Source organism: Eptesicus fuscus, chromosome 14 (assembly GCF_027574615.1).
Source record: "Eptesicus fuscus isolate TK198812 chromosome 14, DD_ASM_mEF_20220401, whole genome shotgun sequence".
Taxonomy (NCBI): Eukaryota; Metazoa; Chordata; class Mammalia; order Chiroptera; family Vespertilionidae; genus Eptesicus; species Eptesicus fuscus.
In genome coordinates, this window is record NC_072486.1 from 13,930,345 (window position 1) to 13,946,619 (window position 16,275).

Below are 16,275 nucleotides of genomic sequence, written 5' to 3' on the forward strand. Positions count from 1 at the left end.
CATTTATGAAAGACTAGGGGGCATGTGGTGTAGTGCTTTGTGCTGGTTGGTCCTGTGAAATCAGCCATCATTTGGATGGTGAAAGGAAACAGTGTTGAGTGTCTACAATATAATGCGAAGTTGGGGTGATGGTGGTGTAGAGTTTGTGGCCAAATCTTGAGAGATGATTTAAAATTACAAATCAAGTGTTCACCATTTGGCAGAGAGGTCAAGGGGATGAGAGCAAATTCCAGTACTTTAGGACCATGTAACTAGACACTCTTACACCCTCCCATTGCTTCTCAGAACAGATTTAGTTTATAATTTTCATCTGTTTCAGTTTCTCAGCATCTTTCTGCTCTGTCCCCTCACTCATGTTCTTCGGTTCATCCCATTTGAAGGTAGAATCCAAGCTTCTGAATGCTTTTAATGGCATTTTCTAAATTCCTTCTCATGGAGTCTTTGGATGCATTACCAGTCCTCTGAGAAATTCCGCTGAGCTAAAAAATCTTACTTGCCAATCAAACCCAAATTATAAATGAAGGTACCTGCTGTAAGTTCTAGAAGACCGAATGAAGCAAATGAAGCCCTAAGAAGCAAGTAAGCCATGTTTTGGTGAAAGTGTTAGGAAAAAAGAAACCTGCTTTGGGATTTCTTTCTGGGTTTCTCTGGGAGGAAAACAACAGAGAGGTGATTATTACTAACTCTGCATAGTGTCCACTTCACAGAAACATTTTCCCTGCTCAGTGTCCAGAAATGGTGACGTAACACTCTCAGTTTTCACGTCTACTGTGACCTTGTTCTCATGATTCCAGCATTCCTTCTAGTTAAGGTCTTGTTCTCACTGCCCCCCCCCCCCCGGCCCCCCCCTACACACACCGCCCCCCACACACACCATTTGGAATCCTGCTTGACCCATAACATGGATCTGATTTCACTTTCATTCACTAAGGCCTGCCCTTAACTTGGACCTTTGATTTTTCTCCCTAGTCGCCTTTTCCTTACAGTTCTCTTGGGAAATGGTGGTTCCCGAGGCACAAGGAACTGGGTCTGTTGAACAACCAGTTGTTCTGATTTGCTGAGTGCATGACGCTGTGAAACTCAAAGACGTCAACTTTTCAAGATTTTCTCTCTTGTCCGCCATCTCCTTCCTCTGACATTGCCAGTTCTCAGGGTTTGCTTTCACGAACCATTTGAAGCCCCTCTTCTTTGCCGTGTCTGATCTTTCACCTGAAACGTCAGCTGTGTTCTTGAAGGCTGTGTCTGTCACAGGATGCTATTTATACCCTCTCTGGGCCCAGGAAGCATACAACGTGTCCAGGATTTCTGTCGTTTGTACTTCTCGATGAATCTGCAAGTTGGATTTGATTCATTGGAGAATTTCTTTTTCAACGGTAGTATCTGAAGATAACAGTGACAGCTTTTCAAATCGGAAGCTTTCCAGTTGGTCCTGATTCAGCGAGCAGAAATAGCGTGGGATTTGGGTTTTGATGAATCTCAAAAAGTTAGGCTTTTAGAGACTTACTTTAACTTGGACCGTATGCCAAGGTAGCAAGGTCTAGAAATAATCTTAGGTTAGTCAACGTGGGGAGAATCTGTCACATTTAATACACGATGAGCACAACCCAGGGATGATTTTCACCACATATAGAAATATGTTTTTTTTAAAACATGCACCTTTTCCTGGCTGTCTGCCTCTTCCTTTCCGGGGAATGGAGAAACGGGGTGTAGTTAATCTCCCTTTTCTTCGCCTGTCACAGACCTGAGCGAGCATGTTTGTTCAGAGAATAAAAGTAAGTTACTCCCCCAGGGAATGACTAACTTCTGTCTGGCTGCCACAGGATCATGAACATCTTGTTACCTTATATTTCTTATCTGTCGGGAACATAAAATTCCTGCTTGGAATCCTTAGCCTGGCTCCAGCTCTTCCCGTGGCTTAAGAGCTACCCTGTGATTTGGAGAAGGGCCAGGTGGATTGAGTTTTTAGAGAAAGTGTCAAGTGAGACCCTAGAAGAGAGATCTGGTTTCAAGGAGCATTTATAAAGCACCAGAGGAGTTGAAGCACATTTCTGGTGTAGTATTCCTTGTTCTTGTTTTTCCTAAGAAGTCGTGGGGCTCATTAGTGTCCAAAGGGCCTTGGGCCGTGGAGTGTAGGTCTGCGGGCCTGGTGGAGTGCTCTCTCCCCCCGGTGGGATCACACTTCCCAAACCTGTGATTATCAATACCCGAACAGACAGCTGAATGGAATATTTCTATCATTTGTCAATTTAAAAAATGCATATATGTTCTATGTCTGTTGCACATCAGAATGATTTTCTTCATCCTGGAAATAGACCTCAAATTCCAAAATTATAGGTGTACACACACAACTTTTTAAAATTAATGACTCAGTTATCATCTCTGCTTCCAAGTAAACCTGCATCTACCCAGATTATGCAGTAATCTACTTTAACTCCAGCCTTGAGAATTTAGTTTTTGGTGAACAGTATAATACATGCTGTTTGCCTACTGAAACGAGCGCACTGTGGGGACATTTATTTAAAAGCATCTGTTCTGGACACTGTAAGTGTGTAGAACCCGTTCAAGAATAAAACGTGTCTCAACAAATCTCTTGTGAAAAGGGGAAGAGTGAGTGTGTGTGTGTGTGTGTGTGTGTGTGTGTGTGTGTGTGTGTGTACATGTATATATATACATATATATGTATACTATGGTATTTGGATATCTATTCCCAATATGAAAATTATTTTGACATGCAATACACATAGAAAACATAGACATTTTTGATTGATTAGAAACATACTACTCAGCTGTCAGTCGGTATATTGACAGTCATGCATTTGTGAAGTGTTACTGTGAAATTCTGTCTGAGGGACATTAAAGGAGCTTTAAAAGAATGATCCATGAATATCTCATATTGGGCTGCTTCTTTGTGCATTTGTTTAAAATAAAACTTCTTACAGCTACTTCAATGAAATGTAATTTTGCATTCTTAAGTCAATGTCATAGCTTTATATAGCACATATTCATATTGCAGAAGGACCAGGAGGCATATAAAAAAAGGAAAATTTACTTGAATTTTTTTGGTGGTGATGAAATAAGGTAGATTTTTTTTATGTTTCTGTCTTTTTACTTTGTTGTAAAAGTTAGAATATAATGAAATTCCATGTGACTGCTGGGTAGAAATAGTGTGAAATCTGTTCCTCTATTTGTGTCAATTGGTGGTAAACCTGGTGGTGAGCTGTCTTCACTGTGGATTCAACTCTGCAGTTTTCTTCTAATGTACCTGACACCTGGATTGTTTAACTTGGACTTAGAGACTTTTACAATTTTTAAAAATCTCTGACTAGATAAGTGCTCCTAATGAAACCACTCATAAATAACTTATTAACACTCCTGGTGTTTATGGCTTCCTAGGTTATTTTTTTATGTGTATATTTTTTATTTTTTAAAATGACCCTTTTATTTTGTGGTCTGTACTTGTCACTTAATAAGTTTTCAGTGCTAAAAGTACCTCCTATGATATTTATAGTGAATCTGTCGTATCCCATTTCATGATTTACCATTTCCCCTACTTTTGAATATTATGCTTAATTTTTAATCTTTTGCTCTTATAAACAGCACAGAGATGACCTTCTGTGTGGGTAAAATGGGGAAGATGTTAGTGAATTAACCTGAGAAGCGGGTAAAGGCTAAGAATGACTGATATCTGGAGTTTTTGCCTTGTGCGGGCATTCTGCTAACGCTTTTCATGCACCATTGCACTTCAGGCTCACTCAGCAGAGTGCGTTATCATCACAGTGAGGAGATGGAGCTTTTTAGACAGAAGTAGTCACTGAGAGTCCACTTTGTCCTGGCCAGTTTGGGTCAGTAGTTAGAGCGTCAGCCCATGGATCAAAGGGTGGTGGGTTGGATTCCTGGTCAAGGCATATATCTCAGATTCGATCCCCAGCCCCTGTCAGGGCAGTCAGGGCGCATGCTTGTGGCAACCAGTCGATGTGTCTTTCTCACATCAATGTTCCTCTCTCTTTCTCCCCACCTCTTCCCTCCCTTCCACTCTGTCTGGAAGTCAATGGAAAAAATATCCTTGAGTGATGATTTAAAAAAAGAGAGTCCACTTTAATTAAAAATAACAATTTAGGATTCTTAAAACAATTTTCTACATCATCTTCACTTAACACATTATAGTTACTGAATAGGTCTCAACAAATGGGATTTAGGATTAGATTATAGAATTTTTTGGAAGAATTTTATGAAATGAGACTTGACAAGTTACAGTAAATAACATTTTAATATCTAAATGGTCAGGAGTCATTAAATACTGGTAAACACGGCTGTGTGGTTTAGCAATTGAGAACTCAGTCAGACTGCTTCTGAGGGTTTCTGGCTTCATTATGTGCACTCCGGAGTGTGCAGACTGGTAAAGATTTCATAACAGATCAATCGTTTTCCAGAACTAGACTCTATTCGCAAGTTCCTGTCAGACCCTGAGCAGGTGTTGAGGAATAGTTTTCAGGAAGGCTCTGAGGCTCTGTGTTACTGTTTCATGGTTGATAGACTGGTCCCCCAAAGATGAATCCCCTCATTAGCACCTGCAAATATCACATTAGCGGGTAAAAGGGGCCATCAGAGATCATTAAAGCTACAGACCTGGATTGTCTGCATGTACCCATTCGAATCCCATGAACCTTGAAAAGCTAAGAACTTACTCTGGCAAAAGTCAAAGAGAAATGGCAGAAGAGAAGGTTAAAAAAAAAAAATCCAAGCACGAGAAGGACTAAACACAGCATTGCTGGCTCAGAGGAGGAGGAGCCCACGTGCAATGACCATAGAGGCCTCTGGGCGTTAAGGGCGAGTTCCAGGTGACACTGGAATCCTAGAACTGCTTTCAAGGTTGGCATAAAATAAACGGACGTTTCCTTGGCCTGTTTTAGGCTTTTGAATCTTGAGTTCTGACTCTTCTTCTCCTAGGAATCCCTCCTGTGTCAGCGATTTTTATAGACAGACTTTCTAGTTGGCAAAGGTCTTATTTGATCTGGATTCATCCCAATCCAGTGTTTCGAATGTAACATCCCTTTATGCTTCTACAGGAGTCTACCCCCTACAGGTAGGAGACCCCTACATAGGAGACCCCTGAGATACCTGGGACCCGACTAGTGTTCTGGTTATAATAAGGCTGTCGTTGATACACCTACCTCCAAAAAGCACAGTGAGTGGGAATAAAGTCCTGCTTATAGGTTTTTAAGTTTCTTGTGTAAGTCAGCTACATGGACATGCATCTGCTTGGACAGAGGTTCACATTAAAAAGATCTGATAGTTTTCAGATGATCACAAGCACAGTATGAGTTAACAATGGAAATTGGATTACTTAGAATGGGCAACAATGTTTTTAGTAAAATTAATAGGCATATCTGTATGTATTCAAAACAAGTTTATATAAAAGGTTTTAACAGTGACGACAATAAAAGTTAATAAAAAGATTTTAAAAATATCCCTAGTCTTGATATATTTGTGTAAGCGTAAGCATGTTTTGTCTTCGCAGCATGCTAAACAAACACATCTTTGATGTGGTGACAGCAATTACTGGGGAAACAGCAATTTGTTAAATAAACTATTAGGTGGAGAACCGTGGTGTCTAGACAGATATTTATATATCTTTCTTAATTTTCCAATTATTGGTTGACATGAACAGGTATTGCAGCATTATCTATGTGTCAGATTTGTGGCAACATTAGCTCTTGAACAAAATAATGAACTTGGAGATAGGAAAACAGGCTTCTGCGGAACAAAGAAAACTGCCGCTTGGCCGATGGGTATTCATAGGACGAGAGTCTATCCAGCATCACTGCTCAGTTTGTATCTTATCTGCAAGTGTGTTGATGACTTTAAGAAGCATATTTATTTATGTGTTTTTCCTAGGGTGGTTAAAGTCCTTACTAACTTAAAATCTTATAGAGGTTTAAGAGGAAGTCTACTTGGGAATAAAACGGGGAAGAAGACTGGGTCGTGTTCCTTCTTATATTTAATGTAGGAAATTAGAAAATAACTTCTCTGTTTTAAAACATTTCTATCATGGCACCAAAAATGTAAATGTTGACAAAGTTAATAGACTTACTAAAGACCTTTAGGAAATGTGTGAATTGGTGATTCTACTCAAAACTGATTTATAAGGACAGTGCTTTGGTCAGCTAAGACATTTGCCACTATTGGTCTGTCCTCCCCCAGATGACCTGCATTCTCTCCAGCCCCTCACTTGGTTTTCTAGGGCCTCTTGCTCCATGAGGCCTGCCCGTGTCTTCTCAGTTGGCCTTTCCCACAGAGGTGCTCCCTGGCACCCAGGGTCTGCATTGGACTCTTTCTGTTGCCTCTTGAGTCTTGGTGTTGTTGCTGCACAGTTTTGTGGGCATTCAGGTGTAGAGGCTGGAGGCACTGTTGAAGTACCAGAGAGAAAAGAAGACAGAATGCTAGAAACAAGATAGGCTCTTGAGCCTGTTAAATTTCAGGACTATTTTGTGAACAGCCCTGCTGGTTATGGAAGATAGAAAATCCAAACAATTCAACATGTTTCTGATGGGTTACCAGGGGAGAGGGGAATTTTCGAAATACGTCTAACTAGTCCTTTAATTATTCACTATACAGATATTTACAAGAGCAAACATACGCCTTCTCCTTTGATTCTCATTGTCCTCCCTGGGGCAGCTTTTTCTCTCCCCTACATCCTCCCTATGTCCTTTTAAAGGCTGCCTGTGCATCGCCTCCTGTGGGTCAGTGAGTGAGTGTTGATTGCCCTGGGCTATACCATAAAAGGACAAGCAGGTCCCTACCATCCAGAAGACAGGCCTTAGTCAGACAATTGGAAATGATGAAATGATGGCCAGTAGCTAGGAAAAGAAAGGAAGTGCTGTGAAGAAGCTATAGGAGCTCATAGTAGGATCTTAGTTCATTGGTGATTTTGCTTGATCAGTACCAGGTGGTTTGTTTTGTCTGAAGAATAACCTACCTCTGAGGTTTTGTCTGGAAACCTTTTCCATCCTGGGGTAGTGGAAGCTAGTCTACATCCCGCCCTGCAAAAAACACTCTTCCATCCTCCCAGACTGCGGACATGCAGGGCATTCAGTGTCTAGAGTGATCTCATTTACTTTATGTTTCAAAAAAAAAAGAAGAAGAAGAAGTGTAGGTGCCTTCTAAATTGACCTGTGCAGTCCGTTCTCACTGTCCCCTCTCATCACCTTCCCAGTTCCCCCTCAAGTGCTAGATTGGCTTCTTGCTCCCACTCCTCCTTTCTTTCCCCACCAAGTCCGCGAAAAGATGTCATGTCATTCAATGGTAGGAATATAATAGTTTCCTTTTCTGAGCTAGTTCTATTCCGCGCCTTATTTGCAGTTAGAGAAAGAAAAGCTGAGATCCAATGAAGAGAATGTCAGGTATGGACTTTGGTCCTCTGTAAGCAAATGCAGCGAACCACAAGCATCATTTTCCACTCCTGCTTCCCTTCAGTCACTGAGCCATGGTGGGATCTTCCTGTGTGTGTGTGTGTGGTGGGGGGGGGGGGGGTGTCATAAAATCATTCAGCCTTGACAAGATCCCAGTGAATGTTTATGGTCCATATTTTGGCCCCAACCCCGAATATCTGTGGCACTGTGAAGGGGCACAATCCCGAAAAGAGATGGTGATACTATAATAAAACTTATTAACAACTTTAAAATATAAAATATGCAACAATGGATGTTTTGTTCAGTTGTTTTTATTTGACTGCCTGCTTACGTATTTGTGAAGGCTTTCCTATGGCCATGCATCACTTGTCTCCCCCAGCCCTCTTTTTCCCTGGATGGTCTTGAACTGCACATTTTCCTACCGTGAGCATTTTCAGAGCTCAGACTTCCAGGAGTTTGACTGGGAGTTCCGGAGTTCGGGAGCTCAATCGCTCGCTATGACATGCGCTGACCACCGGGGGAGGCACAGAACATGCTGGGCAACCAGCGGCAGTGGTAGGGCACTGAGGGATCGAGGGAAGGATGAGGTGGAGAGGCAGGGAACCTGATCAGCCCAAATCGCTGGCCAGGCCTAGGGACTCTACCCATGCACGATTTTCATGCACCGGGCCACTAGTTACTGTATAAGTTTCTGGAGAAAGTTTTAAGGCATCAAAGAATCAGCTAAATCAACAGTATACCCTTTTTAAAAAAATAATTCTTTGTTGTTGAAAGTATTACATATGTCCTCCTTTTCCCCTCATTGACCCCCTCTGGCCCACCCCCGCCCCAGGCCTTCAGCACCCTATTGTTCATGTCCATGGGTTATGCATATATGCATACAAGGTCTTTGGTTGATTACCTCCCAGCCTTCCCTCTGAGATTCCGCATGCTGTTCCATGCCTCCATGTCTCTGGATCCACTCCGTTCATCAGTTTATTTTGTTACTTAGATCCCACATGCGAGTGCATCATGTGATACCTGTCTTCCTCTGACTGACTCATTTCACTTAGCATGATAAAGAGTATGCCCTTTTGAATGGCACTGGGTCTTGCCAGCCAGGGAAAGCAAGGCCGCAGAGCAGTGCCACAGAAGCTGCTGTCTTCCCGGTGAGGATGCCCTGGCCACCGTGAACCTGGTCCCTAGGTGGAGTCCCAGGGTCTAGCATATTGTGCTACTTTTGCCTACAAGTAAAAAAATACAGATTAAACCAATCTCAACAGCAAATCTTCTTTAACCTTGAACTTCCATGTTCTCCCTTTAAAATTCATTATCAGGACCCTTCCAAACTCACCACTACCACCTCCTCCACCTCCACCTCCTCCTCCTCCACCTCCACACACCTGAAGACACACACTGCTAAGCTTCAAAGACTGTGTCCTGTAGGGTCATGCGCTTTCTTGTTATGGAATATTTAATTGCTGCCCAACACAGATTTCCCAAAGTTAATCTTCGTTACTTTTTTTTCTTTGAAAGTGATTGTAGTTAACTTTTTTTTTTTTGTTGTTTTTTTTTTTTTTTTTTTTGTCTCTTCTGGAAGGCTTTTAGGAAAGGATTTAAGCACTCGAATATGTGGGGTTGAGAGACAGAGAATGAGCAAGCAAAAATCTGGACAAATAAGGGGGGGTGTTACAGCACTTAGGATTTTTAAGTTTGTCTTGTCTACCCCCACTTCACCTACCCTGTGACTTGGTAGCACTTGCTTTTTTGTGGCATATTTTCTGAACTGTTGGCTGGAAACCTGTCAGATTTCAAATGAACATTTATTGTGTTTGGGCAGAGGTCCCATTAAACCAGGGTCACCCATCTTAATTGTTGTAGGATTTCTGTATAAGCTAGAATCTTTGAGAGATAAATAATAGTTCTATCTTTGCCAACATATATGCCTGTTTTAATCATTTGTTATCTGAATTATTTCTGAGTGTTTGATAATTATATTTTTGAAGTTCTTCCCATAGTAAGTATAGCAAAAATACCAATGTTTCATGATACATGCATTCTGGCAACCATCTTAATTTCTTATTGAAGTAGATCACTATGATTCTTTCAGCTTTTTAGCTTAAAATTTCTATGCAGAGGTTTTTCCACATTACTCAAATCAAACAAAAACCCAAAAAGTGGCAGCATATTTAGTTCTGATTGCTATAGCTCTGAATTTGGGTTGCATATCTACAAAAACAAAGTACCGCTTTTGATATCTACATTTTTCTTATTCTAATTGATGTTTTTCTTACTATTTTATTAGGTGCAGAGAGAGCTAGCAGCTGTCATTGCTTTGAAAGCAAAGAAGTCTGGTGAGTAGTCTTTCATGGACCTAAGGAAGGTTTTCATTCTGAGGGAATATTTCATATATCACGTGGCAGTGAGCAGCTGAGTGCACCTCAGGAAGTTTTGGCGTAGAATGCAGAAAAGTACCATTGTTTGTTTTAAAAATAATTTATCCCACCATCAAAATAGCACAGGTTGTCACAAATGGTTCTTTAACAATTCGCTGCCTTTATTTTAAATTTCAAGGAAAAATGAAATTAAAGAGGTTTTTAGTTCATTGCAGTCATGAAGAAGTCTGTGTATACAACACAAGAAAGCAAACACGTTGCATTGTCTATTATAATTTGAAAGAGGAGAATAAACAACACCAAGGTTGTCTTTTTTGAAAAGATATTTCCTATCTCCAAGTAGTCACTCCTGAAAATAACTTAAGTGTGAAATGACATCTAAAAGCCGGCGTTTTACGTAGGACCGAGCGCACGGATCTGTTGCCGAGTATCTGTGGGGAACAAGTGGTGGAATTGGTATGTGGAAAGGCAGCTTTCAGATGCATTTTGAAGGAGAGGCTGACATCCAATATGAAATGGAGACTCACTGAGGTAGAAGAACACTTGCTTAGGGAGGAGGAGTGTCAGAAGGAGGCATCCTTTGCTGTTCCGAGGGAGGAGGTCAGTGCTGAATGGAATGACAAACACAAGGGAGATAGATGGCTCTTAGATAATGGCAAGCTATGATAAGACTTTTCAGGTGGAAAGACTAAGACAAAAGAAAAGAGATGACAAAATTCGAAGAAATAAGTGGAATGGAAATGTCTTAAGAACACAAGCCATACATTTATTTTTATATCTTTCTTTTTTTCCAGTAAGCAAATCCAAGAATTTGCTTTTCTCACAGTTACTTACTGAATCACACACACCTTAGTAGGAATTATCTGATTATATTTAAACTTATCTTTGTTGATTTGACTGCCGTAGAGGACACAGAGGCTGGGTGCTGTGAAGGTGAAAAGGAGGATGCAAAGAGCAGCAGTCTTGGCGGGAAGGTTATTGCACAGAGAGGGCAGAGTGGACGGAGCTCCTCGGAGAGCAGCATTGGACTGTGGGTATTCGCATGGGCAGAGGCCAACATGGAGAAGACATCAGTATAACAATTGCAGGAGGGAGGGCTTAGAAATAAGTTGTGCTAGAGCTGATCTTGGTTCCTATAATGATAAGGAGACAGACTTTTATAGTTTTATGAATTGGGATGGCAGTGCCTTGGAGGATTTTTTTTTTTTTAATTTCAGAAAATGTTGGGAAAATAATAAAAAAATCATAGTGTGTCAGTGCTGGAGAAAAACAGATCAAATCAATAGACAGGGAGGCTGGAGAAGGGGGGTGCTAATTCACACAGCGTCGGTGGGGAGTGGGGACTTCTGAGCAAATTGCTGAAGACAGTGAGAGGGTCAGCTCTGTGGATCCAGGCAAGAGCTTTTGGGCAGAGGGGTGTGAAATGTGTTTGAGGAACAGCAAGGAGGCAAGAGTGGCTGGAGCCAGATGAACAAGGTGAAAAGAGGTAGGTTTTGATTGACAGGCTAAGAAGTTTGAACTTTCAGGAGGTGAAGGGAAACGAAGAGGAGTAAGGCCCATACATGTTAAATGGTGCAAAGTTGAAGACTGGTGTGAAGTCAGCTTGATTGTGCCTTGATGTGTTGTTATGTGAAGTTAGTCTGTTTTTGTTACTTGTTTGATTTATGGAGCTTGGCATGCAAACACAGCTTTGGCAAGTTCTCAGGGACAGAGTGAAATGGTCTCTCACATATACACTAATGATGGGGACATGAATTTATAGTGTCTTAGGACAGCAATTTTTCGGTATTCTAGAATCCCTGACTCTTATCCAGTAACTGCATAACTGGAGTTCCAGCTATTGGGCATAACCAGAGGGGCATGTAAAGATTCATGTAGAAGGAATCTATTGCACTGTTGTTTTTAACAATAAGAAACTAGAAACAGTCCTTAAGCCTCCATAGTAGAGAAATGGTAAAATTGGGAGATCAGTGTGATGGAATGTTGAACAGCTTTAAAAGTTACATTTTGAAGAATTAATGTAGTAAAATGTTCAGTGGAAAAATATATACAATAAGCATGTATTACTTCTCTTTTTCATAATAAAATAGTTTTAATTATTTTTCTTACAATTATAGGATAGCATGCTCATTGAAAAAAATTTGGCAATGCATGAATGTATGAAGAAATTGAAAAATCATCCATCATGTCACCAACAAAGATAACCACTATTACTCCTTTAAAAATAACTTAATTTCATTTTTATTGCATTTATTGGGTGACATTGGTTAATACAATTATATAGACTTTAGTTGTACAATTCTATAATGCATCATCTGTATATTGTATTATGTGTTCACCACCCCGAGTCAAGTCTCCTTTCATAACCACTTATCGCTCCTTTACCCTTTTCTACCTCCCCACCCCCATTTCTCTCTGGTAATCACCACACTATTGTCTGTGTCTATGAGTTTTCCCCACTATTACTCTTGTCTTGTATATATTTTCAGACATCTCTTTATTCATTTGTAGATATTGTAGTATATATTAATATGCAGATACCCAGGTTGCAGCACATACGGAAGTCAACTGATCATGCTTCTCTCTCACATGAATGTTTCTCTCTCTCTCTCTCTCTCTCTCTCTCTCTCTCTCTCTCTCTCTCTCTCTCTCTCTCTCCCTCTCTCTAAGCATGATCTCAGGTAAAGATTAAAGCATACCAGCTGCAGAGTGGCACTTTCTGTGTGTGCTTTTTATAGTTTTTTAAAACTATTTTTTTAAAGAAGAAGCAAAAAGCTGGTAAACATCTAATAAAAAGTCTTAAACTGATAGTTGGTACATCTGTGGCTTGACAGAAGGAATTGATTACCCTAATATCTTACATCTTGCAGTAAAACTACTCATTAGGGCTCAGGTGGTCCTGCCAGATTTATGTCTTACTGCAAAGGGTTATTAAAACAAGAATTCGTATAAAGAAGAAGTTGGTGTTTTTTTTGTTTTGTTTTGTTTCAGCTCACCATACAAACCGAAATGAAAGTAACAGCCAATCAATAAATTACATAAATGATTCAAGGCTCCAGCTTAGTAAAAAGTCCATTTGGTTGTAATCTTCTCAGAGACCATTAGGATGTACCTTTAAACAGTTTCTCCTCTAACTGCTAACTAGTGAATGTGAACAGCATTTTAAGGCATCACAAGATTTTTATAAATTAGCCCAGATATCCTTGTTTGTCTTTCTCTTTGTTAGTTTGCTAATTCTACTGCTAATGCTGGCTAATTCGAATCTCGGGAGATGTTTCTTCCCTTTTCCAGGGAATTCCCAGCCACAGCACTTTAGCTCTGTCATCTTTAGATCACAGGAACCTTGTGCGTGGTGGGCTTCTACTTCTGGAAAACCTGAGACCTCGTATTGGTAAATCTCTTTGGCAGTTTTTTTATTTCATTTTCTCTGCTTAGCCCATGGCTATTTAGATGTTTTAAAACTACATACCTAGGACATTGATGTTTGGAAAAGAAAGAAGGGTTTTCTTCTGTTTGTGCCATTAAATGTCTCTGGAACCTTAGCAACGTGATTCCAGTTTGTGTCTTGGGGGGTAAGGGTTATATAGGATATGCTAACTTTAGAGATTCCTTCTAGCTCTAACATTTAATCATAACAATGAATATTTTTATTCATTACCTTCATTATCCTTAATGGAGTTACAACCCTAGGAATATTTTACACAGGACTCTTTGAGGTGAAAATGATAGAAAAGCTGGAAACCAGAGAGGGGATTGATTGGCACCAATATATTTTATTGTTTCTTTGACATATTAAAATATATATAACATAAAAGAGTATAAAATGGTTTATCTGTTGCATTTAGTTTTGGCTTTTTATAAATGTTATGTATTTCTTCTTTTTAATCCTCACCCAAGGACATGCTGAGGGAGAGAGAGGGAGGGAGGGAGATCATTGATTTGAGAGAGAAACATTTATTGGTTGCCTTCCATAAGCTCCTGGACTACGGATCAAACCCATAACCCAGATATGTGACCTGGCCGGGAATCCAACCACTCAACCAACAGAGTCACTCCGGCCCGGCTATACATGTTATTTTTATTTTTATTTTATTTATTTATTTTTCTTTATCGCCCCCCCCCCCCCCCATTTTTTTATTTTATTTTATTTATTTATTTTTTAAATTACTTTATTGATTAAAGTATCACATATTTGTCCTCATCCCCCCCATTCCCATCCCAAACCCCTCCCCACACATGCCCCCACCCCCTGTTGTCCGTGATCACTGGTTAGGCTCATATGCAAGCACATAAGTCCTTTGGTTGATCTATCTCCCTTATTTTTAATGGGCGAAATGCTCTTTTTAATGGGCTAGAAAGGATAAGGGGGCCTTCAATGTTTTGCTTTGGAGTTAAATTGTTTCTCCTAGCCTCAGACATTCTCTTGTTTCATCATCTTGGCTTGAATCCTGTATTCAAGCTTAACGAGGCATTTGAATGTTTGTGTGATTTCAACAGCCGGGTTACTAGTACTGTTTGCATACATTGAACTCTGTGTGTAGCACGTTTAAGGAGGCTGTCCCTGGGTCTGGCATTCATGGTGGACCCACCAGGCAAACAGAAATGAAAGTAACAGCCAATCAATAAATTATATAAATGATTCAAGGCTCCATCTTAGTAAAAAATCCATTTGGTTGTAATCTCCAGGCAAGTGGAACATCTTTTGTGACCCTGGTATTCTGCTGAAACTCCCAGCTTTTAAGATCCACTGTTAGTAACAATCACTGGTCACCAATAGCACCTACTAGGAGATTTTAGCAGTGTTAAGCCCCCTTCTTAAGTGTATATAAGATGGGGGAATGCTGACAAGAAGCTCTGTCTAAAGTTTGAGGTCTGACACAATTGACAAGAGAGATTCTCCTTCAGGGCAGAAGCATTCCAAAGAGAAGATTTTCGTGTGTCTTTGTCATGAGAAATGAAATAGATCGGCTGGTTATTTTTAACAGTAGAAAATAAGGCCTTTTGTTTTGCACATGTAGAAGGAAAAAATAAACATTACATGTATGGAATTGCTCTGGTTTTTATGGTGCTCCAGATTTTTAGTTTTATCGATTCTTGACTAAGATCCAGGATAGGCATCTGTTCTTATCAGTTTAAATTTTTATTTTTTATTTTTAGTTGACAGATTCTTCTTTTCATTTGCACTGTGTTGGACTTGACCCTTATGCTTTTGTAAACACATCACTCAAATGTAGAGGACTGCATAATATAATGGGATTTGAGAGTAGATGTTAATAATAAAATTAGGGGCCAGCAAAGATAGACTCACATGCTAGTACAATCATTGCTATCTCAAACTCCTTCTACCCTTTGCTTTTCTGTGATAACTTTTTATTGGAAAAAAAAAGTAAATACTCTTAAAAGCTATTTTTAAAATTCTAATCTTTGAGTGTTTTTATCATGAATGGTTGAGCTAAAGAATACTAGCTTAAAATGGCAGATGTCTTTGACTCTATTTTAAGTAATTAAGATATTGTGCTTAATTTTTAGTGATACTTTCAACCACTTAACGTTGTTCTCTCTGGTATTTCCACATGATTTGGTTTCTGCCTTTTCTTCTCCTTTGCCAGCTCCTGGACGCTGAGCTGGCCAGCGGCCACCACTCCCAATGTGGTCAGCAGGGACCTATACTGATTGCCTTGTAACCCCACTGAATGTGGCATTTAGCATTTGTTAACCAAGAGGAAAGAAGTAGCAAGTGTTCTCTCCTAAAATAACCAACAGCATTCTGGTCTTCCCTGATGGATCGATGGTCTAGGATGTTTTCCCTGGAAGAGAGGGCTCTGTCTGACACCATGCCTATTGTTGAAGCTTGTAAAATCTCTCCTTCTCTGGTGCTATAATAGCCTCTTGTTCTAACATTTCCCGAGACTGTTCTTCCCCTGCTTGCTAACAGACTTTGTACATTCGCATCCCATCCGACGCTGCTTCTTACTGACCAGCAATCAATTCAGTGGTTGAAAGGTTGTATCTTCCTTTTTTATTTTAATGGCATAAGACCATAACAAGAGTCTTGAAACTATAATTCCCAGTGCAGTGTAAACTTAAGTAATACTTGAAAATGTAAAACTCCTACAACTGAGAAAATAATAGCACCCGTAAAGGCCAGGAACAATGGAAAATGCACGCAGCAGATGCTCTGTAAAATTTTCCTAACTCTCCCACTGGGATACAAAGAAAATTGCCTCTTTTTAAAAAAAATCCCACAACACTGTCTTTTGTAATTAGAGCTATTAAGTCGAAATGATAAACAACCATGCAATGGCGTGCTATAAAAGAACATCCCTTTGCCCTGATGGCTCCTGGGCAGCAAGAGGGCTGAGAGCAAGTGCAGGAAGTTGGTTGGACTCCTGTAACCCTGAGGATTGTTCGGGATTTAGGGAATTAGGAAGCAAAGCGAGATGACTGTCATTTTCATCCTTCGACATGGTTGTGTCTATGAAGATAGTAAC

The 16,275-nt window shown here is 40.1% G+C and overlaps 1 protein-coding gene across 1 annotated transcript in view; it reads left to right on the forward strand.

Moving 5' to 3' along the window:
* RAPGEF5 (Rap guanine nucleotide exchange factor 5) overlaps nt 1-16,275 on the forward strand; it is a 196,377-nt gene that overhangs the window by 68,116 nt on the left and 111,986 nt on the right. Inside the window, exon 7 of the mRNA XM_054726573.1 lies at nt 9,694-9,742. Coding sequence (XP_054582548.1) covers nt 9,694-9,742 — 49 coding nt within the window. The remainder of the gene's footprint in view (nt 1-9,693; nt 9,743-16,275) is intronic.